The sequence below is a fragment of the Megascapheus bottae genome, chromosome 2 (genome assembly GCF_031878675.1).
Source record: "Megascapheus bottae isolate mThoBot1 chromosome 2, mThoBot2.hap1, whole genome shotgun sequence".
Lineage (NCBI taxonomy): Eukaryota > Metazoa > Chordata > Mammalia > Rodentia > Geomyidae > Megascapheus > Megascapheus bottae.
The window spans coordinates 58,332,838-58,358,977 of NC_143510.1; the positions used below are offsets into that span (position 1 = coordinate 58,332,838).

General features: G+C 38.4%; 1 protein-coding gene across 1 annotated transcript in view; it reads right to left on the reverse strand.

Annotated features, from left to right (window-relative positions):
- Positions 1–275: 275 nt before the first annotated feature.
- Positions 276–26,140, reverse strand: part of Wif1 (Wnt inhibitory factor 1) — a 65,141-nt gene continuing 39,276 nt past the window's right edge. The window contains exons 3-10 of the mRNA XM_090353622.1: positions 25,169–25,277; positions 16,186–16,326; positions 15,068–15,163; positions 13,901–13,996; positions 10,675–10,770; positions 5,357–5,452; positions 4,698–4,793; positions 276–1,084 (exon numbers count right to left, since the gene is read on the reverse strand). Of these exons, the coding sequence (XP_090209748.1) occupies positions 963–1,084; positions 4,698–4,793; positions 5,357–5,452; positions 10,675–10,770; positions 13,901–13,996; positions 15,068–15,163; positions 16,186–16,326; positions 25,169–25,277 (852 nt within the window). The 3' untranslated portion in view covers positions 276–962. The remainder of the gene's footprint in view (positions 1,085–4,697; positions 4,794–5,356; positions 5,453–10,674; positions 10,771–13,900; positions 13,997–15,067; positions 15,164–16,185; positions 16,327–25,168; positions 25,278–26,140) is intronic.

Here is a 26,140-nt window from a genome sequence, read left to right on the forward strand (position 1 = left end):
ATGATAACTAAGCTGAGAAGTGCCCTAACTGCGGTGCTATAGGCAGTTTGCAAGAGAATGTCCTATGGCCCAGCTTGCGTGGAAATGAAGCACTGGGAGGAAAGGATGAGACAAGGACAATGGCAGGGTTGGGAAATAGAATGTCTTATCTTTTCCATTGAAATATTAACTATCCTGAAAACTGCAACCAACTTTCCTGTCATATGATAGCAAGAATCCAAAGACCATTCCATCCAACACTGAGAAAACTAAAGCAGTAACCTTTATTTTATACATACAAACAGTATAAAATGTTTATTATGTAAGAGCTGTGTTTGTTTACAATATATTATGTTGCTTCAAGCCAATGCAAAAACTTCATACATTATATTCCTTATTTCATTGTGTTTACAATATATTATACTGTTTAAGTGCCACCACAACAGTGTAATTTCATTTTTAGTAGTGAGCTCTCTGCAATAATCATCAGGTCAAAACATATTATATGAAAGTTTAAAAATCAGAGCAATTATTAACATATGACAAGTACCTAAATATATGATAATAACATTTGAAATTTTGTAATTTCAGCACTACCTAACTGTCTGATGCAAACGTTTGTGATTTTTGCCCAATTTAACCCTCTAATGTTTTCCAGCCCCTCAACACCAGGAATACATTGTAATTTTGCAAATATCTGCGCACTACACACTGAAAGGATGAAAATTTTAACCTGATCAACTGACATAATACAAAGACCCGTCCTCAAGGACTAAAAGGAGAAAACCTATACTTTCATGCTACAGACATACTTAGAAAACTTAAAAGGAAGAGTAAACATCAGCTCGGTGATTTATAATGAAGCTAATAAAATTCAGGCCAGTATTCTTAAGTGTAATGAACATTATTTGAACCTTTAGCACATGAAAGGTTAACGAAGGCTATGAACTTGGTGTAACTTAAAACGTTTCCGATGCGGGAGTTCACCAGACGTAATTGGATTCAGGTGGATCCTGCCGCTCCTCGGGCTTTTTAAGTGAAGGAGTGTGCTGTCCAAGCCCGGCGCCTGCTGGCCTCAGGGCATGCGTGAGACTGGCTCCATACCCTGCAAAATTATTCACAGCTTAAAAGAAATGAAACTACAAAACAAGCCCTTCAGATTCTTCATTAACCATTCAAATGAAGTCCATTTTCCCTTTTGCAACCTAGGCTGGAAGACCACAGTGACCACAAAAAGCTACCTGAATGAAGAAACGTGGTGAACTTGACAGCTCTGTTAATAAAAACATAGCAAACCTGCCTGCCTCCTGTTGAACTCATTAAATGCTTTGGCTATTTGAAAACTCGTGTGCGTGTGTGTGTGTGTGTGTGTGTGTGTGTGTGTGTGTGTGTGTGTGTACTAACGTGTGCCCATGTTAGTACCCAGGCTTCAACTTGGGGCCTCATGTTCTTGCTAGGCTATTTCATGCAAGGTTCATCAAGGCTAATGATCTTGCACTGAGCCACATCCCCACGTATGGATTTCTGGTGGTTAACTGGAAAAAAGAATCTCACAGACTTTCCTGCCTGGGTTGGCTTTGAACTTCAGGCCACAGTCTCTCTTGAGCAGCTACAATGACAAACAGGAGCTACTTGCACTCAGCAAATAGAAACTCTTAGGGTTGGCTTTGGATTAATGGAAATGAACAGGTGGATGTTCTTCACCCAAGGGTGGGGAAGGATCTTCTGCTAAGCTTTCCACTGACCCTTCCACATCTGATCACTGGTCCATTTCATTGCTTCCTAAAACCAGCCTCAAATGTTGATGCTGTCTGCTATTCATATAGATCATGAGATCCAGTGTGCTTTGGCACTTACACCAAAAGGAATTTTCAAAGAACTAAAGACCTTCACCATATGTGCTAGAGAAAGAGTTGCGATTTGATCTGACTCCTTGTCAGTGAGATTTGTGAATTGTGCTCACAGACAACATCAATCCATTTCCAGCTTAGTACAAGTGCAATGTCATAGTAAGAGACCTCCCTTCCTTCTACTTGTGACCTTGTGACAGTGCTTGGGGTATGGTTCATTTCTGATTTCCTAAAGATGATTGTCTTGACAGCAATTAGATTTGATCTAACAAAGCGCTTCATATGCATGTATGAAACAGCATAATGAAATTCATTAAAACTGTCAAAAAGGTGGGAGGATAAGTAAGAGTAATAGATGGGATGAATTTAATTATATCATCATATGGATGTTTGGAAATACCACAGCAAAATCCCTTTATGCAAGTAATATGCGCTAATAAAAACAAATGAAAAAAATTACAAAACAATCTGTATCACTGTTCCTTTGCATCCCAGTTTGTTTCTTGTGGTTTCCAAATGCAAGCACACTGTTTCACTACGGAGAGCAGAGTACTTTGTTCTTGAATGTGTGCCTTTGAATTGTCAATATGTAGGCTAGTAGCTCATGGAACAGACAGAACATGAGCCAACAAAGCTCTGGAATAAATCCCTACCATGCCGCTTAACGTGCCACCCATGAAGCCCCACCCTCCCTGCTGGTGAAAGAAAGCCTAAATGGGATGTCTGTCTCCAGGAGTCTCTTCCCCACTGGGTGCCTAGGACCTCCCAACATGTCACCCCACTAGGAGTCTGTTCTGTGACTCACAGCCTCCTTGTCACCTCCCTCTAGTCAAAATATGTTTTATTCTTCCCTCTTGATTCTATTATGTAGACGACCACTGGGTAGCTTTCCAAGGTGGAAAACACACTTTCATTTGAATACAGAACCAGGCACCTTCTTGGCACATGATGCCTTCCTTAAGTAGGTATGCTGATGGTAGGTTAAGAATGTGGTCTCCAGTGGGGGTGTTTGGATGCTGCAGGCCTGAGAACTTCATTCCTTTATTGCTCAACTACAGGAGGCCCTCTCACTTGCCTTTTTGTGGAAGAGTGGCAAAGTGTCTTTGTCAGTGGGAACAATGTCAACTCTCTCATCACTCTTGGTGACAACTGAACCAGATGTGGTGCTCACATCTGGGATATATGGACTGCTGGCATACATGGTCTGACTCCATTCATCCCTAGGTTCTAAAAACTTGTGGAAAATTCATTTGATTCTGGGACAAGTCTTGGCGTCTGTCCATCTGAGGATAGCATAAAGATTTGGCTTATTTTTTACTCTAGAAATGATGAGTCCCCCAGGCTGAGGATAGTCATTCACAACTATAATTCCAGCTCATCAAGAGGTGAGGCAGGGCAATCACTGTTGGAAGTTAGCCAGAGGCAAGAGGCTAGGGGAGTAGCTCAAATAGTAGAATGCTTGCCTAGCAAACTCAAGGCCTTGAGTTCAAACCCCAGCGTGTTCCCCTTCTTCACCATCACCCCCCAAAAAAATAAAGAAGGAAAACAAGTGGTTATTCTCTTATATGACTTTTAGTCCAAAGATTTCTTCAAAAGTATGTCATACTGGGGATACCATCCACTCACAGGAACTAGTGAGGAGCCAGTTCCCAACTGAATGAAGCCCATTTAATTAGCCATCCAGCCACTCCACTGGGTAAAAAAATAAGTCAATGGCTTAGTGTAGCCTAGACCATACAGGCACTTATCTTAAAAACAATGTACATATATATATATATATATATATATAAAACTTCTTATGTTTCAGAATATTGTGTGAATATTATAAAAATAGGTACAAGCATTAGAATGATTTGAATCAAGTTGCTCTATGTCAAATACCTTTACAGGTAAATATCTATAATATAAACTCTTAAAACATTTAATAGTACAAAAAAAGAAAAAATTAATATGACCCTTTGGCATCGGAACTAATAATATTCACACTCACTGGGCAGTGTACACTCTTTGGAGACCACTGGTGTAGATCTGACATGACTGGCCAGGTAAACTTAAATCTACTATTTCTGAGCAACATACTCAAGTACTTCTACTACTGAAGTGTATTGCATGAATGAAATTTTCCTTTCCTCAAAGTGTAGTAGACAGTGGGCCATGCATATTGCTGCTTTACAGTTTCCATGCCTGTGGGAAGCTTCCCACAGGCATGGAAACTGTGCTGTTTTGTTCACATGCTACTTGGCTACCCCTCACAGGAAAGCTACTACATAAGCAAGGCCTTTCTTTCTCCTAACTGATGTGTCACCCATGCCTAGCTTTTTATTAAGCACATGGAAGACACCAGGCAATACACTGGCTTCATTTCATGTACATAGTAGTCAAATACTTTCTCACTACAGATAGTAATGGTATATTTGGTAATCACTGAGTTTGAAAAAAAAAAAGTTCTTCTACAGAAGTCTTCATAGACCATTTCTTTTCCTCCAAAGATTTCTCTTTTAAAACACTATTATTACAAGTCCATTGAAAGATTTTAAAAAGTAAAACTTACATTTTATGTGTAAGTTAGTAAGTCTTAAATTTTAAAACCATACATACTGGTTCTACAACTGATTTACAAAATTTAAAGGGCACTTTAATGGTCAATATGCTGTGTTATCAAATGAACCTGAGCTACTAATTTAACTAGAACGTATTTGTGGTGCTATTTGACAGAGCTGGTGACATTTAGCCATGATGTCTGACTTCACATTCTCAGGATTCTAGAGTCTGAAGAGGAGCCCATGGGGACAGCAGAAGAGAAATTGCTGTTAGTGACATAACAAACAGAGCTGAGTTAGGCTGGCTCCTTGGTAGCTTCCCACTTACTTTTATTGCAGTGTCTTCCATGCCAGCCTTCTTGACACTGGCATTTGTTGGGTTCATGGCAGGTTCCGTGGGCACCACAGCCAGGCTCGCAAACAGCTGGAAACAAAAGAGATAAAAGTTTCCTAAGATTTATTTTCTCAACAGAAATGTACAGCTACTTTACCTGTAGTTCTCTAGAATGAGTTAGTTTTGGGCCCCGTTTTTGTTTTTGTTTTTTGTTTTTTTCTGAAGTCATTCTCTAGCTCGAGACAATTTTAGACTCCTGGGAAAAGTCTTGAGTGATCTGAAACTGCATGTCAGATTTTTTTTCATTCCCCAAAGATTCTCAGTAGGATTTTGAAAGTGCTGGGTAAAAGAATTTTCTTTTCCTTAAGACAACCTAACATGGGTTAGATAAGACAAACAAACACAAAACAAAATATCCAGTTGCGTAGGTGTGTGTATGTAAAGTGTATGTGTATATGGATTCCCTATAGCATCTTTGGGCTATGGAAAGGAAATAAATACATTACTAAAGAAAGATCAACTGTGATACCCAAGGTAATATGCAGTAAGAATGGACCCTATATAGATAGGCAGGGTCTATTAGTAGGAAGTAGACTGATAATTCAAATCACGCCATACTCCAGATGGTCTGATGGTATGTGTGTGGTACTTACGCTTAGAGCAGAGGTCTCCTTGGTAACCTTTGGGGCACTTGCATTTGCTTTTACCTATGCATTTACCTCCATTTCGACAGGGTTGTGGGCATTTGCCTAGAACAGGAAAGCAAATAAGCAAATAGTTCAGTGCTTCCTTCAGAGGTAAGTACATATTTCTAAGGAATTCAGTGGGCTCTGAGAGATCACATGGTAATCATGACCATCAACTTTAGGTTCTAGCCTTAATAGTGTTTGACTTTCCTTTTGGGAATACTCAGGTAATACTATTACTTACTTAGGAGATAGACAGACAGACAGAAGTATTATCTTGTGTGTAATCTAGCTATCTATCTTGATACATATCTATAGATCCATATCTATCAATCAATACATGTCTCTCAATATAGTCTACATATATAGAGATATATACCTATCTATAGAGATATATTTATCATGACGTTTGGCTAAACCTCATGATCTGTTGGTTTTTAAAATTCAGAATCCACATGTCTTTTATTATCAACTTTCCTGAAAAGTTTTGTAGCCAAGTTCTTTCCACTTGATGATGGAAAACTGAATCAGGCTGGGAAATTACACATTTTTTTTACCTAGAAAGACTATTACATAAGGACAAATGTAATTAAGCTTAAACAAATATTTTAGTATAATCAGAGGCCAGTCCTTAGGAAGACAATATTGTTATAGATTAACTTAAATTTGTGACTCTATTTCACTGACAGAAAAAGATAAAAGGGCTTAAGATAAATTCCAACATCCATAATGTCTTGGTCTTAAAATGATGGGTATTTCAATTATCCCCAAAATTTTAAATTTTTCACCAAGAACAGTTTATAAAGAGAATTTTAAAAAGAGGCCACCACATTATTTTTATTTATATTGCAATATTAGTAATTTGTATGGCCTTTGATTTTTATGGCATTTTTTCTTTTCATTTATTTATTTTTAATTTATTGTGCAGGTAATGTATAGAGGGGTTATAGTTACATTTATCAGGTAGTGGGTGCATTACTTTTTGCACATTGATACCCCTTCTCATGATTTTGTCCTCCTTTCCCTCCCTCTACCCATCCCAATCCTCTTCCCTTCCCTATTTCACATAAACAAATAAATGTACATACAATATACCAGGTAACAAAGTCAGATATAGTAACCACATGAGATTAACCACTGCGGGGGAAAAGAGAAAAGAAATAACATAGTACATTAAGAACTACAATCACAAAGATAAACATCTTGTTTCTGTATCTTGGAGTTCATTTTGCTTAACCTCATCCTCTATGGCCATATGTACATAGCTTTTGAGCTACTGTGATCCTCTGCTAGGAAAATCCTAGCTATGTACTAATTATTACAAATGAGGGAAACCATGGAGCCTATGTTCCTTTGGGTCTGGCTTACTTAACATGATTTTTTCCCAAGTCTTTCCATTTCTTTACAAATGGGGCGATGTCATTCTTTCTGATGGCAACATAGAATTCCATTGTGTATAAGTACCACATCTTCTTGATGCATTCATCTACTGAGGGGCGTCTGGGTTGCTTCCATATCCTATCTATGTTAAATAATGCTTCAATGAACATTGCTGTGCTAGTACCTTTAGTATGGCCTTGTTTCTGGACATATGGGTAAATACCAAGGAGCGGGATTGCTGGGTCATAGGGGAGCTCTATGTTTTCTCTTTTGAGGAATTGCCATATTGTTTTCCAGAGTGGGTGCACAAGTTATATTCCTGCCAACAGTGTAGTAGCATTTTCTCCTGACCACATCTCCACCAGCATCTGTAGTTACTAGATTTCTTGATCATGGCCAGTCTAACTGGAGTAAAGTGGAATATCAGAGTTGTTTTGATTTGCATTTCTTTTATGGTCAGAGATGTTAAGCATTTCTTCATGGGCATATATTCTTATTTCTTCTTCAGAGAAGTCTCTAAGTCTTTAGCCCACCCTTTAATGGGATGGTTGTTTCTTTGAAGATTTGTTTTTGAGAGATTCAATTTTTTGAGCTGTAGGTACATTTTACATATGAGGCCTTTATCTGTTGTATAGCTAGTGAATCTGTGGGCCTTCTATTTAACTTGCTAGTTATATCTTTTGCCATACAGAAACTCTGCAGTTTAATGCAGTCCTATTTGTCCAAACTTTCTTTAATTTGTTGTTCTTCTGGGTCTTTATTAACGAAGTTTCGACCTGTGCCAAGGAGTCTTTGATCCATTTGGAATTAATTCTGGTGCAGTGACATAGAAGCATCCAATTTTAGTTTTCCACAGTACTTAACCAATTCTACCAGCATTATTTGTTGTTCTTTTGTGTGTGGGGGGGGGGGGTCTTGGGGCTTGAACTCGGCCTGGGAGCTGTTCCCAAGCTTTTCAGCTCAAGGCTACTGCCCCACCCTTCAGCCAAGCCCCACTTCCTGTTTTCTAGAGGTTAACTGCAGATGAAAGTCTCATTTCCTTTTGTGCCCAGGCTGGCTTTGAACCACAATCCTCAGATCTCAGCCTCCTGAGTAGCCAGGATTATAGGTGTGACCCACTGTGCCAGGCTCTTTTCTTTTCTCATGCAAATGTTTTGCCACTGAGTTCCATCCCATCCCTGTATGATCTTTTAAACTGAAGGTTCATTAAAGAGTCTTGGGATATCCTGGGGAGTTGAATAACAAGACAAAGGCAACATCTCTCCATCCATTGATCTACCCCCCACCCCCTCTAACATGGTTTACTTTAACAGATATAGTATATCTCATAGACAAGTCAAAGTGAAGTTAATCATTCCTGACAGAGTTCATGGTAAGTGAACATTACAAATGATATTAAAATGCAAAAAGAACGTTGTATGTTGTGAAACGTTCACAACTCTTTTACATTGTTGGAATGTAAAAAGGTGCAGCCCCTCTTTGGAAACCAGTCTGACAATTCCTCAAAGTTTCTTGCCTATGACACAACAATCCTACTCTTGAATCTATAAAAATATGACATCTTCACACAAGAAAACTGTACACAAATGTTCATATCAGCATTTGTCCATGACAGCTCTCATGTGGAAATAACCTGAATGTTCACCAATGGATGCCACAGATAAATAAAATGTGGTATGACTGAATATTAATTAAATGAATTAGTCACTGATGTATTTTACACCACTCATGAGCCATGGACACATTAACATGAACCTAAAGTGAAAGAAGCCAGATAATAAATGCCATGTAGCACATGACTCCACATATACGAAATGTTCAGAATAGTCAAGTTTATAGTGAAGGAGATGAATGATTGCTAGGATCTTGGGATAGGAGAATGGAGATGTGCTTCTTTTGAGGGTGATGATAGCTGTATAATTCTATCACTATATGGGATAATAGTCAACTTTAAAATGTTGAATTTTATACCTCAATAAAAAGGAAGAATATAGACTATATTTGTCTGTATACTTTTAGAGGTACCTTTTCAACTCATGACCCATTTCTAACTTTTGCTGGTAAAGTGGCTTCTGAAATGGAAATAGAACATTTTCTAAAACAATTTGAATAAAAGTGATGGTCAGATCAGTCAGGTAGAAACCCACAATTCTGGCCCAGTTAGGGAAAAAATAATAAAAGAAAGAAGCAAGAATAAAAAAACATTGCCTCTGCCAATGGAAAGTTCATAAAGTTAAGGACATGAAAACATACCATTACATGAAATGAGCCCCATGAACAAAGGACTCATAAAGGCAAATCTACTAAGTACGTACTGTCTGGGGTGAGCATGGGGAGAAAATTGAGGGGAATAAGTTCAGATATGTCTTTATCAGGAAAGGGTAATTAATAAGAATAGAAACCACATCCTGACAATTAATAACATGTTCTATGAAAACTTTAGAGGGCATTTCATCTGAACTCTATACAAGACAGTTACTTCATCTACTACTCATTAAAGCGCAAAAACCCACAAATAAATTAGAAGCTGCAGTTAAATAGGAACTTAGCATTATTCAATTTTGAATCTGCTACAACTTCGGAAACAATGTGTAGATCAAACACAATGATCTCTAGGTACAACATAGCAAGAAATGAGTATATCAACAAAGTCTCCTAAATATACATGGAAAGGACAAGCACTTGCCCTCTCAGTGGACACACATTCCTTTTGCTCCTTCCCTGAGCATGTCCTCTGATGCTATCTGTCAATCTAGGATGGCCTGGCTCACTTCTGAGTTTAAGAGAGAGGTAAAATAACTGGCTGAGGCATTGAAGTTGCAGATTCAGAACAAATAGGTTGGTATTGCCAAAACAATGATTCTCTGTTACAGTCTACCTTGAATTCCATTTTTCATATTAAAATATGACAAATATACAGTAAGGCAAAATGTATACCCATTCTAAGTTTACAGCTCAATAGTTTTTACATAAATAATCATGGGATACTTGATCAATTAAGACACAGAAAATGTTCAGTATCACACTAAGTTCCTTTCTGCCCCCTGTTATTCTCATTTTCATCTTATCCATATTAGCTTTACCTAGTTATGGTCAGAAATATAGGATCATGGCCCAGGAGTGTAGCCTAGTGGTAGAGTGCTCACCTAGCATGCACAAAGCCATGGGTTCTATTCCTCGGTACCACACACTCAGAAAAAGCTGGAAGTGGTGCTATGGCTCAAATGGCAGAGCACTAGCCTTGAGCAAAAGTGTCCAAGGACAGAGCCTAGGCCCCGAGTTCAAGCCCCAGGACTGGAAAAAAAAAAAGAAATATAGAATCATGCCATAGGCATTGTATGTGCACAGTTCTGTGTGCGACATGTCTGTGGGATTTACTTACACTATTCTGTGTGCTAGTCAGTTAATTTACTTATTGTTAATAATATTATTGTTTTTCATATTGCTTTCCCTTTCTTTGAGTCCCTTTTGTTTTTCTTCACAAAGGTTAGTAGTCATTTATTCTAAGACATCTGACAGCGAGTGACAGAAAACTTTGTCTTCTAGCAAGTAGACACAACTCAGTTATTTCAAAGCTCTAGACTTCATTTCCAGGTGGAAGCTATAGGCTTTGCATAAAGGAATGAAGAAACAACTAAGAATCAAACCTAATCCAATCTGAGAATATCTGTTGAGTCTCTACAGGAACTATCATTTCTTTGCCTTACCTTTTGCTGACATAAGTAATAAATGAGTATAGCTAGAAGAAACCATTGGCCTGAAGTCTTACACAGCTCGTCATTCTTCCTAGCTAAGCACTGACCAACTTATTCTGAGCTCAGACTTCAGAGATAAAAAGAGGGGTGAGATGTAGTTTCGAAGGTTTCCACCCTCCAAATAAGAGAATATAGAAAGTCAATACTCACTTATTTCACATTGTTCTCCCTCTAGTCCTGGAGGACAAATACATTTGCCAGGATAGAAACATGTTCCTCCATTAAAGCAGGTGGTTGAGCAGTTTGCTGTTAGAAGAAAGAATGAAGTGTTGTATCAGACTCTATTTCAAGTGAGTAATATTTCTTAGCTATCTATACTTGCTCATTTATACACCGCACAAGCCACTTTACAAATTCAAAACTTGTAACCAGTTATTTCAGTTACTTGAAGTAATTGGTTCAAATTATAATTACAATTACGTTTCCAGAATGTTATGTAGTATCATAGACTATCACATATATTATATTCCTCCTGCTCATAGGAGTTTATATAAAATGAAAAAGGGGCACAGTATATTAAGAAAATTTCAAATTTTTAAATGAAACCTGTGCAATTAAAGAAAAATGCTAGAAGTCCAAGAAAATAATTGGTTTAAAAATTAGATTAAAGGATAAAGGAAGAGCAACCAGGAGAAAACTTAAGTTGAAGTATAATGACAAGAATCCATAATACTAGGGTCCAGTGAGGGGAGAAACAGAAAAGAAAGCAGTAGACATTTTCAGAAGAAAAAAGACAAACTATAAATGCTTGGGAGATTCCATAGATAGGGATATAGTGGTAGCTGAGCTGCAGGGGATAAAAACTTAGATGAATTTTAGTGGGAGCCCAATTATTCTTTCCAAGTAATCATTCTGTGCTTCATTGTAAGCCCTCTGGCTTGGTGTCAGTTTCTAGTATTTTACTGCTCACTGGCACCTAAAATAGAGTGAGGACAGGGGAAGGAAATACCTAAAAGTAGACAATTGGCTCACTCTGTCGAGACGATTAAAATTAGAGCTTGGATTTTTAGCAGTTTCAGTTAAATGTCCTGTTTGTTCTTATCCCATACAAAACAGGCCAAACTTGGCTCTAGATGAACAAAAGCTGACGTGAGTTTCCAGTAGGAAAATGAGAAAGGAAATCCAAAGTTATAAGTTCGTGAGTTCCTGGTTGGAAATGAAGTTGAGCTAAAGTGTTCTATGAATATTATACTTTGTAAATGAAAAACTTTGTGTTCAAACTCATAAATGTCTCCCAATTTATAATAAGGCTATACTTCTTTTTTTTGGCAAAACCAAACATCTTGGTGGAGAAATGAGCAGTAGCATATCATTTTAGTATAGAATTTAGGATTTAGGACTTCGCACTTTCTGGGCTTTCTATTTGTTACTTGTTGCCAGTATTGCTAGGGGAGTTATTTGTGTGGGTGCATCCTGCACAGATCCCTGCTCTCTAGAAGGTGAGAGGAGAAAGTGTGAGGCCCAATGCCCATTTGGTCCATGCCCATGATTACTGCCTCTTAGTGATGTATAAAATGAAATAGTCTGGTTGCTTAATTGCACATAATAGAATTCAATAAACCTGGTTACATAACTTGGCCACACACTTTATGCTTGTGTTCTGTTTTACTATCTTGTCCAAGTTTTTCTACATTTCTACTATGGTTCCAGTGGGTACATCAAAGGCTGATGCACTGGAAACATGGTCCTCAAATGTGGCAGTGTGAGAAGTGGTAGCATCTCTAAGAAGTGAAATCTAATAAAAGACTGGTCACTGGGGCTACTATTCTCAGAAAGGATTAGTATAATTTTTATGGGAGCTTGGTTAGTTCCTGTGAGAGCAAGGTGTAATTAAAAGAAGAAGCCTGCATAAAGTTATAAGAAAATACACTGGGTGGTGTGCAAGTGTATACAAATGTATTAATGGACATATAGTAGATTCAAGGAAGAATTTAAATAGTGTAATGCTTTACAAAGGCAAAGTCAAAACTGAACAAAATAACCTGGGGAACAGGTACTTGAAAGGAGTGGAGTGGGGTCAAGGAGAGGGGATAAATGAGTGAAATGAGGGTGGATGCAACAAAAGCACAAATGTATATCCTACAAAATTAAGAAAATTGAGAGGGATGGGGTGGGAGGGATGGGGGAAAATGTTGAAAGGGATGACACTGATCAACGTGCACAGTATTTATAAGCAACCTTGCAAAATGACAATTCCTTTGTACAATGACTTAAAGATAATAAAAAAAGAAGAAGAAGAAGAAGCAGGGCTCTTGAATCTTTCTGGATTCCAGTTTTGCTATGCAATTACTCCCTCTCACAGGTATACCTTCAAGAAGAACTTTATTATACCCAAGCAGATGCTGATACCATGTTCTTAAATTTCCAGAACTCTGAGCAAAGAAGGCATCTTTTCCTTAAAAGCATCCAACCTTAAGTGTTTTGTTATGGCAACAGAAAATAGACCGTGCAATTCTCTTGCGCAATGAGCAGGCGACACTAAGCAACTTCCACTGGAGTTGAAGACAAATTGACAGATGCTTAACTAGCCATTTACAAAGGCTCATGGCTAGTGTACCAAGAGCCAATAAAATATATGGTTTCTTTCAATATGTAATGCTAAAGTCTAGCTCTAGGCCAATAATTTCACTATTTTTCAGCAGTTCCATATTCCTTTCAGGATAATAAAAGCATTTTTTTGTTTAGGTAGTAAAAAGATACAAAGAACAAGAGTGATTTCAAGAGACTCGGCTTGGTGTCAGTGGCTCACATCTGTAATCCTAGGTACTTAGAAGGCTGAGACCTGAGGATCATGGTTCAAAGTCAACCCTAGCAGGAAAGTTCATAAGTGCTTTGGCTCAAGTTGTACAGTGCTAGCCAAGAACAAAAGAAGCTCAGCCACAGAGACCAGCCCAGAATTGATGCCCGAGATTGGCAAAAAACAAAACAAAACAAAAAAAAGTGATTCTCTGAAGGATTTATTTTGGGGAGAAGGGAGTTTGCCAGTTCTGGGGCCTAGGCACAGTCCCTGAGCTTTTTTTATTTATATTTGATTTGTTCTTTATTTTTATTGTATTTTATTGTTGGAATCAGCTTCTTTTTGATCATGGCTAGAGCCTCAACTTCTCTTCTGAGTGAGTCCTTTTTTTTTCAATAGTTTATTGGAAATAAAATTCTCACAAAGTTCCTTGCCCAAGCTGGCTTGAAACTGGAATCATCTGATCTAAATTGGTCTCCTGAGTAGAGAGGCTTACCAGATGTGAGATTTCAGCTATTTCTGCAGGTATCTTCACGCTCAGGGATACACCCTATTTACAGAGTGATGGCATGAGACGCCTACTTATTGTGATGGAACATCTGAGAACTGAGAACTATGTTCTTTTAGAGACATTATTACCTTTGTCACAATTGACTCCATAGAATCCTGGTGGACAGATGCAGAAACCAGGAGTGACGCAGAGTCCGCCATTCATACACCGTGGTGTGCAAAGGGCTTAGAGGAGAGAGAGAAGGAGAATGAAAGAACTTGGATAAAAACCACAGAGGATTTTAGGGCAGGATCAGTTTGAATTGTTAATAATCCAACAATGGCAGGTTTTGTGATTCACTCTAAAATGTCTACTCTCCAGGGACACAAGATAGATAGATAGATAGATAGATCCTATTGTTGGGTTTTTTTAAACAATTTTTGGGTTATTAGAGTATTTTTCAACTATTCAGTTAATTTCTTGGGAATTTTTAATTCAGTCCATTTTGAAAGCCTAATTAAATTTTTCCCAGAATCATCTTGACTATGATGCATGTGGTCTTTTAAAAACTGTAAATATTTTCTTTCTTTCCTTTCTTTGGTCTTTCAATTCTGATATGTGTAAATTAAAAAAAATATCCTTGTTTCTTGAAGATGCTTATTCTGACTAAATAAACTCTTGGTATTTAAGCACCTTAAACTTAATATTCATTTTCTTGCTTATCTTTTTCATGTAATTTTCTTAGAAGTAATTTCCCCTAAATGAAGAATATATTATCTAAAGTATTTTCATCTTTCATGTACTTATAATAATGCCACAACTTGGGTATGGACTTAATTTGAATCAAGTCCTTTTAGTTGGAATAACTCCAAATCAATGGTGATTTGCAACCAATGGTAGATTTGCAAAGACAACTTAAGTGGAAAAGGGACCCTCCCTAAACTTTCATAACTTTATCCCCTACTATTGTATAAATAATAGTGAAAGGAAGGGAACCCCCCAAAACTGCAAATGTTGTGCCAAATTTCTCTGCCCATATTAGCCAAAGGAGACAGGATGTAGCAGAAAACCACTCCTAAAAGAAATACCCTCCAAAGCTCTTCACAGTGTTAGCCTTGAGTGACAAAGCTAAGGCAAAGCTTCCAGATCCTGAGTACAAATCTTAGTACTGGGGCGCGCACACACACACACACACCACCACCACCACCACCACCACCAATAACAATAACAACCACCTATACGAGGCTGCTATGTGACAGTGACATCCATGTTCACCTGGAAGCAAAATGGACCTCCTAGTTCCTCTGTTTCTTTACCTTTCTCACAGTGAGGCCCATAGAACCCATCAGGACATTCACAGACTCGCCGGTCATTGCAGAAGCCACCATTTCGGCACCCACCTGGGCACTCAGCTGAAACAGAGAGATAAGGCTTAGAGCACTCGTTTGGTATCATTTTGGGTATCTCACAGCCAGTGTGCAATATCAGTGGGCATTTTTATGCCAGTGCACCAATGAATGTTTACATTCATTTTTATGCCAGTGCACCAGCGACTGTTTACATTCTCTCCATACCGCCTGAATTTCACTAAATCCCCAGCAAGACTTTTTTTCTCTAATAATCCAACTTCCAATAGTAGGGGGTTTATGGAAGAAGGGAGAGAAAGTTTTATTTTGTTTTCTTTGTGCAGATCAATCAAAATATGGTGCCTACTTAAATTCACATTGAGGAAGAAAGAATGTTAATTTCTTTGGTGCTCATTTTCAAAGAGTCAGATGACTCTATGTGTGCATGTGTGTGCGCGTGTGTGTGTGTGTTTGCATGTGTATATGCCAATACTAGAGCTTGAAGTCAGGGCCTCATGCTCTTGCTTAGTTTTTCTGCTTGAGTCACAACTCCCCTTCCAATTTTGCTGGTTAATTGGAGATAAGAGTCTCAGGATTTTTCTGCCTGGGCTGGCTTTGAACCAAGATCTTAAGGTCTCAGCAATCTGAATAGCTGGGATTCCATAGGTGAGTCACTGATGCTCAGTGGGGCTGACTCTTTGTACATCTGTTCTGATTAGTTCCAGAGCTTAAACTCAGTGCCAGAAGGAGAAGGAGCCAGGCCTTCAAGCTTAGTGGGCATCAAGGACATGGCATCAAGGTGACCAAGAAACCCAGGCCAGGGCAAGAACCCTGACCATGGATGCAGTATCCCTAGGGAATTCCCAGCACTAGTGAGAAACGGGTAGAGGAAGATGCTTTGAAGGCACTGGAGTTCCTAAAATTTTAGATGGCATCCTTAAAGCCAGAGAAGGGGTGTCTTAGCTCTGTTACGGGGACCCCAGGCTCATCCCTCACTCCTTATTCCCATTGGTTTGTTTAATAATTATCCATAACAACCAGCTTTGGAAGCCTTCTTGGCCTCCTGCTGGATCACAAGCCGTGCATACCTTGTTGACATGTTTTAAAGAAGATGGCATTTTGTGGTGTCTGCAGGATGGTATTGCCTTCCGAATTCATCACGATGACGTTCACTTCAAATGCTGCCACCCCGTCCTGTTTACCAAGACATGGGAAACCAACCTGAACAACTATAAGAGAGAGCATAGGGGGAAATAGGTTAGAAGGTTCATTCTGACTACAGAACTCTTGAAAACAGGGACCAAGAATAAAGAAAAAAAAGTTCACATTTTGGTGACTTTCTTGTGCCTCTTCTAAATGAAGGGAATAATATGAATCACTTGATCTTTTGCCCCAAAACTGTGTTCCATGATGGGGAAGAACAAGGATGCACAGCTCTCACTAATTTGTACTCCACTCACACAGAAAATTGGAATATTCTGTTGATCATCTGAGTTTATGCTATCTTTCTGAAGACAGAGTCAGGTGCTAGTGGCTCATGTCTGTTCACTGTAGCGTCTCAGGAGGCTGAAATCTGAGGATTGAGGTTTGAATTCAATCTAAGCAGAAAAGTCTACGAGACTCTTATCTCCAAGTAATCGGCAAAAAGCCAGAAGTGGAGTTGTGGCTCAAGTGGTAAAGTGCTAACTTTGAAAAGAAAAAAAAAAGGTAAGTAACAGCACAAGGCCCAAGAGTTCAAGCCGCCAATCCCGGTGTGTGTGTGTGCACACACGTGCACATGCACATGAAATAAAAAGGAACAAATGAAGCATTAATATATTAATCAAGGTAAAACATTTTTGGACACCTTAACCATATAAAAAAGAGCTAGATATGGACATGTTACAATTTACAAGTACAACTCACAAACCACAGAAGCCTATTGGTTTATCTTTATTCTGTCTGCTTGACAGTGACAATGTATCTCTGAAAAACTCTTTCTATAACCCCAACTAGACTTTAACCACTGAGAAGATACTCTTCTCAGAAAGGAGATAGAAAGGTAAAAAAGTAAGGAGCATTTCATTTAATGAAATCATAGAGATGAAAATGCCAGTTCACAAGATAAAAACAAATTGTATCAATAAATATTTATTTTAAAAGGAAATACGGGAATTAATGGGTAATTAAAAAATAGTTTGCTTTTCCAAGGCATTTCTACTTTATTGCTTTGCAAAGATTTGCCTCTCACACATTCTTTGTGTATCTGTGTGAGTATGTACACATACCAGTCCTGAGTCTTTAATTCAGAGCCTAAACTCTGCCCCCTGAGCTTGTTCACTCAAGGCTGGTGCTATATATTTCAGCCACAACTCCATTTCTGGCTTTATATTTTTTGCAGGGTGGGGGGGGGATTAGTTAGAGATAATGACCCTTTATGCCCGGGCTGGCTTCAAACAATGATCCTCAGATCTCAATCTCTTGAGTAACTAGGATTACAAGCATCAGCTATGGGTGCCCTGTCTCTGGTGCATTTTCACATGCATTGGTAGGCCACTGAATGCTCTCAGGCATAAGAAGATGAAAGAACCTAAAAGTATACTTTTCCTGACACGGGCCTTCATCCAAACTTTCTTGGCTTCCAGGATTGTCTTTTTCCTGGAACTTATTCAGCATGGATTTTGCAGCCCACCCGACTTAAAAAGACACTTCTGTCCAATGTCTTCCCACTCAATTTTCAAGGCCCACAGGAAATAACACTTGCTGTCTATAGCCTTTCCAGACTTCATGACTAAATCATTTCACTTGTTTTTTTAATCTTACTGTAAAGGTGATGTACAGAGGGGTTACAGTTAAATAAGTCAGGTAGTATGTTTCCTTTTGAACAGTATCACCCTTTCCCATATTTTCTCCCAGTTTTCCCTTTCATAGCCCCCCTCCTCATTTCACTTATATAAAACCAGTCTAGATATGATGCCTGCCATACAATGGTTATCTTTGCTAATAATGAGATTTTCAAAGACAAGAACTGTACCTAAGCCTGGTGTAATCCTAGCTACTCAGGAGGCTGAGATCTGAAGATCAAGTCAGCCTGGGCACAAAAGAACCTGAGACTCTTATTTCCAATTAACTTCTAGAAAATGGGAAGTGGGGCTTGGCTCAAGGGTAGGGTGGTAGTAGGGTGGGAGCCTTGAGCTGAAGAGCTCAGGCCCAGGCAAAGTTCAAGCCCCATGGCCCACAATAAAAAAGAAAAAAGAGGGCTGGGAGTTTGGCCTAGTGGTAGAGTGCTTGCCTAGCATGCACGAAGACCCAGGTTCGATTCCTCGGTAACATATATATAGAAAAAAGCTAGAAGTGGTGCTGAGGCTCAAGTGGTAGAGCTCTAGCCTTGAGAAAGTCCAAGGACAGTGCTCAGGCCCTGAGCTCAAGCCCAGGTCTGGCAAAAAAAAGAAAATAAAAAAGAACCATACCTTATTTTATTTTTTCTAATAAATTTCATAATGATTTTTCTGCATCTACTATACTGTTTGCCACAAACTAGACATTGACAGATGTTTGTACAGTATGGGTCACATCCATACTCCTTTACATGTTCTAACAGACTTGCATGTGCACACAAGCATACACCTACACAAATACAACAGAAACTGAAATTCACCACCATGATTTTATTCAGAAAGAAAAAATTCCTAGTATATATCTGAAAAGGCACATGCAAAAGAAAAAATACAACAAAATAAAGATTCAATGCAATATCCAACAATATCCCAGTATCATTCTTTTTTTTTTTTTTTTTGCCAGTCCTGGGCTTGGGCTCAGGGCCTGAGCTTTGTCCTTGGGTTTTCTCAAGGCTAGAGCTCTACCACTTGAGCCACAGCACCACTTCTGGCATTTTTTTCTATGTATGTGGTACGGAGGAATCGAACGTGGGTCTTCATGCATGCTCGGCAAGCACTCTACCACTAGGCCAAACTCCTGGCCCCCCAATAGCATTCTTTAATGAAATAGAGAAAGCAATCCATAAATTCATATGGAATAATAGAAGACGGTGTATAGCAAAAACAATCCTCAGTAGAAAGAACAGCACTGGAGGAATATCAGTACCAAATTTCAGACTTTATTATAGAGCTATAGTAATTAAAAAAAAACAGCTTGGTACTGCCACAAGAACAGGCCTGAGGACCAATGGAATAGAACTGAAGACCCAAAAATTAACTCACAGACCTAAGGCCAACTAATCTTTGAAAAGGGAGCCAAACAATTAGGATGGAAGAAAGACAGCCTCTTCAACAAATGGTGCTGGCAGAATTGGTTAAGTACCTGTAGAGAACTAAAGTTGGATCTTTATATGTCACCCTGCACCAGAATTCATTCCAAATGGATCAAAGACTTTGAGGTAAAAGCTATACCCTGAAACCTCTACAGGAAGTAATAAGGTCACAACTTTCGTAATAAAGACCCAGAAACACAACAAATTAAAGAACGTTTAGACAAATGGGACTGCATTAAACTGCAGAGCTTCCGAATGTCAAAGGACATAGCTAGCAAGTTAAACAGAAAGCCCACAGAGTGGGAGATCTTCACTAACCATACAACAGACAAGGACCTCATATCTAAAATATACCTACAGCTCAAAAAATTGAATCTCTCAAAAACAAATCCTCAAGGAAACAACATCCCATTAAAAGGTAGGCTAGAGAGAGAATTTTCTGAAGAAGAAATAAGATTGGCCTATAGTCACATGAAGAAATGCTCAACATCTCTGACCATAAAAGAAATGCAAATCAAAACAACTTTGAGATTCCACCTCATTCCAGTTAGAATGGCCATAATCAAGAAATCTAACAACAGATGCTGGTGGAAATGTGGCCAGGAGAAAATGCTACTATACTGTTGGCAGGAGTATCAGCTTGTTCAACCACTCTGGAAAGCAGTATGGTAATTCCTCAAAAGACTAAACATAGAGGCCGGGAGTTTGGCCTAGTGGTTAAAGTGCTTGCCTAGCATGCATGAACACCCGGGTTCGATTCCTCGGTACCACATACATAGATAAAAGCCAGAAATGGTGCTGAGGCTCAAGTGGTAGAGCTCTAGCCTTGAGAAAGTCCAAGGACAGTGCTCAGGCCCTAAGCTCAAGCCCAGGACTGGCAAAAAGAAAAAAAAAAAAAGACTAAACATAGAGCTCCCCTATGACCCAGCAATTCCACTCCTTGGCATTTACCCAAATGTCCAGAAACAAGGCCATACTAAAGTTACTAGCACAACAATGTTCATTGCAGCATTATTTACCATAGCAAAGATACGTAACCAACTCAGATGTCCCTCAGTAGATGAATGGATCAAGAAGATGTAGTACTTATACACAATGGAGTTCTATGCTGCCATCAGAAAAGACATTATCCCATTCATAAGGAAATGAAAAGACTTGAAAAAAATTATATTTAGTCAAGTATGCCAGACCCAAATAAATACAAACATAGTATATATCTAGGCTTTTCTTAGCAAAGGATCACAATAGCTCAAAAAGCTACGTACATATGACCATAGAGGATGTGGCTAAACAAAATGAACTCCAGGATATGGAAACAAGAGGTTTATCTTTATGATTGTTGTTCTTAATGTCCTGTTATTTCTCCCCCCCCCATGGTTAATCTCATGTGGTTACTGTATCTGACTTTATTACCTGGTATATTGTATGTATATTTATTTGTTTATTTGAAATGGGGAAGGGAAATGGAGAAAATAAGATGATTGGGAGGAGATGGGAGGAGGAAAAGGGGGACAAAATCATGAGAAGGGGTGTCAATGTGCGAAAGTAATGTACCCACTGCCTGACAAAAGTAGCTGCCACCCCTCTATTCTTTACCCTGACAATAAAATACAATTAAAAATTTTAAAAAAAACAGGCAGAGAATAGACACTGTACACCCAGGAATCACAGAAATAGAAAGTCAAGTTGTGCTTCTGCGCCCAATCAGCATATGAGTAGTCAATCACTGTTACAAAATCCCCAGTGAAATGAGGCCAGTTGATGTGAATTCCAGTGCAGTCTAAGTTGTATAATCTAAAATGAGATGAACTAAAACAACTCCAGAAAAGGAAAACAAAGTAAACTACTCACTAGTCCCTATGTACACACCGATGAACAATTGAGAAACAAACGCAAACTTATTCTGATGGTTACTTCTTCTGCACTGAGAAGTTGCCTAAGCAAATGGCCTCATAATGAGATGAGAAAGGAAGAGGGAATTTAGTCTCCATACCACAGGGTTACAGAGTGCTCCATAACTAGAAATTACCCAACAACAAGGTGCATCGGTTCCTCGTGCCATCTTGACAGGCCAGTTACTTGTCAGTGGATACTGGTAATCTACTGAGGGCTTTTCATTTTGTTAAACAACTGGGGCAACCAGAAAGAGAATCCCTGTGACATTTAGCATCTATTCCCAAAATTTCTACAGAGGACTCTTGGTTACTATCTCTATGACAGAGATAGCAACCAAAGAGGCAAACCTTGGCTTTATGGAAACTATCCTTTGTTATGCAACTCAGTAATTTCACTGAACCACCCTGCAGTTTGTATTTCCTGTTTTTTTCCTCTGTAGATGCCAGAAGGCAGCCACTTCATAGTTGTCAAAGATCAAGAGTTTTCTTTTTTTTTCTTTTCTTTCTTTCTCTTTTTCATGCAATGTTCACGAATATAGGAGTCTTTGGGATAAAAGAAGAGCTTAGTAGCTCAGGGATATAAAATATCCCAGGAGAATAATGAATGCTAGCTACCTGGCTTCTTAAGAGCAATGACACACTGATTTGGTTATTTTTTAATAATTCAAGGTACTTTCATTGCTGCTGTGCTGACTGAGCTAATGAGCTAATGTACAACTGCCTGTGATGGTCTAAAATTCCCATAAAGTTTTTGCACCTGCATTTTTGCAAACAAACCCTGCATCTGCTTCCAGAAAATAATATGCGCGTGCTGCCAGGAAGGGAGTAATACTTGCCAATGTGCACATGTGTCCTGTGAGTTCAACACCTTGTCCCAGGAAAAGCTTGTTCTTTTTTTTTTTTACTCTTACCATGCCCCAAATATCATCAGCTTTTTTTTTCTCTGAATTGTATTCTTTTTAGAGATTTTACATGATTAGCAATTGATGCTTTACCTAAAAATGAACTATTAAGACATTCTCACTTCATCATGTTTACAAATTTAGGTAGCAGTATTTTTTAAACCACTTTAGATTATTTATTCTTCTCGACATTCAGTATTTCACCTCAGAATATTTTTTATTGTAAAGGTGATATAAGAGGGGTTACAATTACATAAGTCAGATAATGAGCATACATCTTTTTGAACAATGTCATATCTTCCCTTGTTATCTCCTGGTTTTTTCCCTCCTGACCCCCACCCACAAGTTGTATTGTTCATTTTCAACATAGTGTCTAGTGAGTATCATGGCTGCATTAATTTACCCTTTATTTCACCATTTCTGTGCTCTTCCTAGCCCTCCCCAAAACAGATAAGCTTACATACAAGACAAAAAATTTAAAAATCAAAAACAGCAGCAAAGATAGGGAAAACCCAAAACAAAAGGTAAAATAACAAAACAAAATATTGTTTCCATCTCTTGGATTTCATTTTGATAGGTATCATATTTTTAAATTTTGAAATGTCCCTAATTTATATTAATAAGTTGGTGGCAAATGCTTAAACATTAAGGAGACTTATCATTAAGGCATCATTTTATGCGACCACTTACACATAGCTTTTGAACCTTTGTGAATCCTCTCCTAAGAATATCCTCCTTTGGCTTCACTGTGTGAATATTTAGAGTCCTGTGTAGTTTATGTCCAAGTGTAATATTTTCATCTTTTACAATCCATTGTCTTTACTTATAGACTTAGAGAAACATTTTAATTACTACAAATATGGAAAACCATGCAACCTATGTTTCTTTCAGTCTAGCTTACTTTGCTTAATACAATTGTTTCCAAGTCCTTCCATTTCCTTATGAATGGGGCAATATCATCCTTTTGGAAGCAAGCACAGAATTCCATTGTTTATATATACCACCTTTTCTTGATCCATTTGTTTGGTGAGGGGTATCTGGGTTGATTTCATATCTTGGCCATGATCAACAACGCTGCAATGAACATAATTGTGCTGGTAACTTTTGTGTGGCCTTATGTGTGGTCATTCAGATAAATGCCTAGAAGTGGAATTGCTGGATCATAAGGAAGCTTTATGATTAGTTTTTTGAGGAACTGCCATACTGCTTTCCAGAGTAGTTGAATAATGGTGTGTAGCATCCCTACAATGCCAGCAGCTGTTACTGTTAATTTTCTTGATAATGGCCATTCTAAGTGGTGTGAGGTGGAATCTCAACATTGTTTTGATTTACATTCGTTTATGGCCTGAGATGTTAAGCATCTCTTCATATGTCTATTGACCATTTTTATTTCATCTGAGAAGTCTTTACTTTTTTAGCTCATTTATTAATTGGGTTGTTGTTTCTTTGAGGATTTATTTTTAGAAGGTTTAAGCTTTTGAGTTTTAAGTGCATTTTAGATATGAGGCCCTTGTCTGATGCATAGCTAGTAAAGATCTTCTCCCATTTGGTGGACTTTCTATTTATCTTGCAGAAACTCTCAATTTGATGCAATCCCATTTACTCAAAGTGTCAATATCTTAAGTAGAATTTCAGTAAGACATTTTCCAGATGCAAAAAGCAGATAATGCTGTTGATATATATGCTATGAAAATTAAATGAGAAATTTAAAGATGAAAAGTATAGTGGAAACTGAACAGATATAACTTTAATAATTAATTTTTAATTATTGTAATAATTGAAATGAGTTCTACATGTCTTATTTTTTTTTGCCAGTTCTGGGGCTTGATCTCAGGGCCTGAGCACTGTCCTTGGGCTTTCTCAAGGCTACAGCCCTATCACTTGAGCCACAGCACCATTTCTGGCTTTTTCTATATACATGTGGTACTGAGTAATCCAGCCCAGGTCTTTGTGCATGCGAGTAAGCAGTCAACCACTAAGCCAAACTACTGGCCCTCTATATGAATTTTAGTAATCAAAATTACAACAACTCAAAACTGGGAAGGAAATACATATTTATTTTACCCTTCGTTGTTTATTTTAGGAAAAAAAGAACAAGAAAAAGTTTGTATAAATCATCTTTTGTGTGTGTGTGTGTGTGTGTGTGTGTGTGCCTGTGCACTTGCATGCTGGTACTGGAAATTGAACTAAGGACCTTGCTTAGATTTTTTGGTCAAGGCTAGCACTTTACAGCTTGGGCCATACTTCCACTTCTGGATTTTAATTAGAGATAAAAATATAGTTGTTTTTCCTGCCAGAGCTGATTTGGAACTGTGATCCCTATATCTCAGCCTCCTGATTAGCTAGGATTATAGGCATGAGACACTGGCACCTAGATCTTACTATGAATCTTTGTCACAATCATGTGCCTATATTAAGATGCACTTATTATCTAAATATATCTCATCAGTTGTGTGTATTTTCTTTGTTTATAAATCTGGAATAATTTATAAGCTTGGTGTATGCTGGAGCTCTACTGAATTTTTTAGGAAATTATAAATTCATTATTTCTTCACTCTCATCCTAATACTTTGTCCTAAGAATAATAATTAAGTGGCTCTAAACTCAGGAAGGCATTTAAATCTTATATATTAGTGGATACTATTTGGATCCTAAATATTAGTCTCTTCATCACTCAGTTTGTATGTGTGCAAGCTTGTGCATGTACACGTGTGTGTGTGTGTGTGTGTGTGTGTGTGTGTATTTGGGCTTGACCACAGGGCTTGGACAGTTTCTTAGCTTTTTTCCCTCAATGTTTGTGCTGTACCAGTTGAAACACAGCTCCACTGCTGGTTGGTTGGTTTGTTTGTTGATTGTTTATTTTTGTAGTTAGAGGTAGGCATCTCACAGTATTTTCTGCTCCAGTTGTCTGACTTGTAATCCTCAGATCTCAGCCTTCTGAGTAGCTCAGATTACAGGTATGAGCCACTGGCAACCAGCTACCAATTGTATGTGTGACTCTTTCTCCACGGGAATGACCACCCACCTGATGCCTTGTGAGGCACGGTTCCCAGCAGAGGGACGTTGACAGTTGGATTGGCCATGATGCCTTTATCCAGGGAGCGCAAGGACAAGAATTCATAGAAGTATTCTGCCTACAACAAAAGACATTTGACAGTCAGTACCATGGAAACCAGGAAGAGTGAGAAGGCACTTCCAGTGCTCCTCTGTCTGATGGGAGCATGGCAACTTCCCTCCAGGAACTCTGCAACCCCTGACATCTTAATTCACTTTCTAGGGGTTATAGCTCTCAAATTAGATGCCCTGTTTGCAAAGGAGTGATTCCTTTAAGATGTGAAAAAAAATAGCCTAAACGACCACAGAAAGTGGCCTTTAAACAATATAATTTAGCTGTCATCTATGAAAAGGACTGAGAAATGCTCTTAGGGAAATAAGCAATGCTAAAATAGGTATTGACTAGCCCTTAGAAAATATATCTCCATGGCTTGGGTTATGTTTTAAATTCTTTTCAAACCTGAAGAGTCTTCTGATCAGAATTTGTAGAGCTATCACAAATAAGGGATAATGAAAAGCGCAGCTTATTATTAGCAAAAGAAGACATGGAAAGGCCAAAATTAAATGATCACAATATTCACATTTACTTTTCAGTCTTATTCACTTTGAAAGACCTATAGTAGTCCCGATTTAGTTATGGAGTGAAAAGCCTTAAAATGCATAAAACCATCACCACAGCATGACAAGAAGCCTTAAAACTTTACAATGTAAACCTCTTTATTTTCTCATTAAGTCATTAGTTGAGAAAAAAAATCTGGCTGACTCAAATACTTATGAAGGTCAAAAGTAGTGGCATACAGTCTCACTAGAGTTTTTGTTGTTGTTGTTGTTGTTGTTGTTGTTGTTTTCTGCCAGTCCTGGACTTGAGCTCAGGGCCTGAGCATTGTCCTTGGACTTTCTCAAGGCTAGAGCTCTACCACTTGAACCTCAGCACCACTTCTGG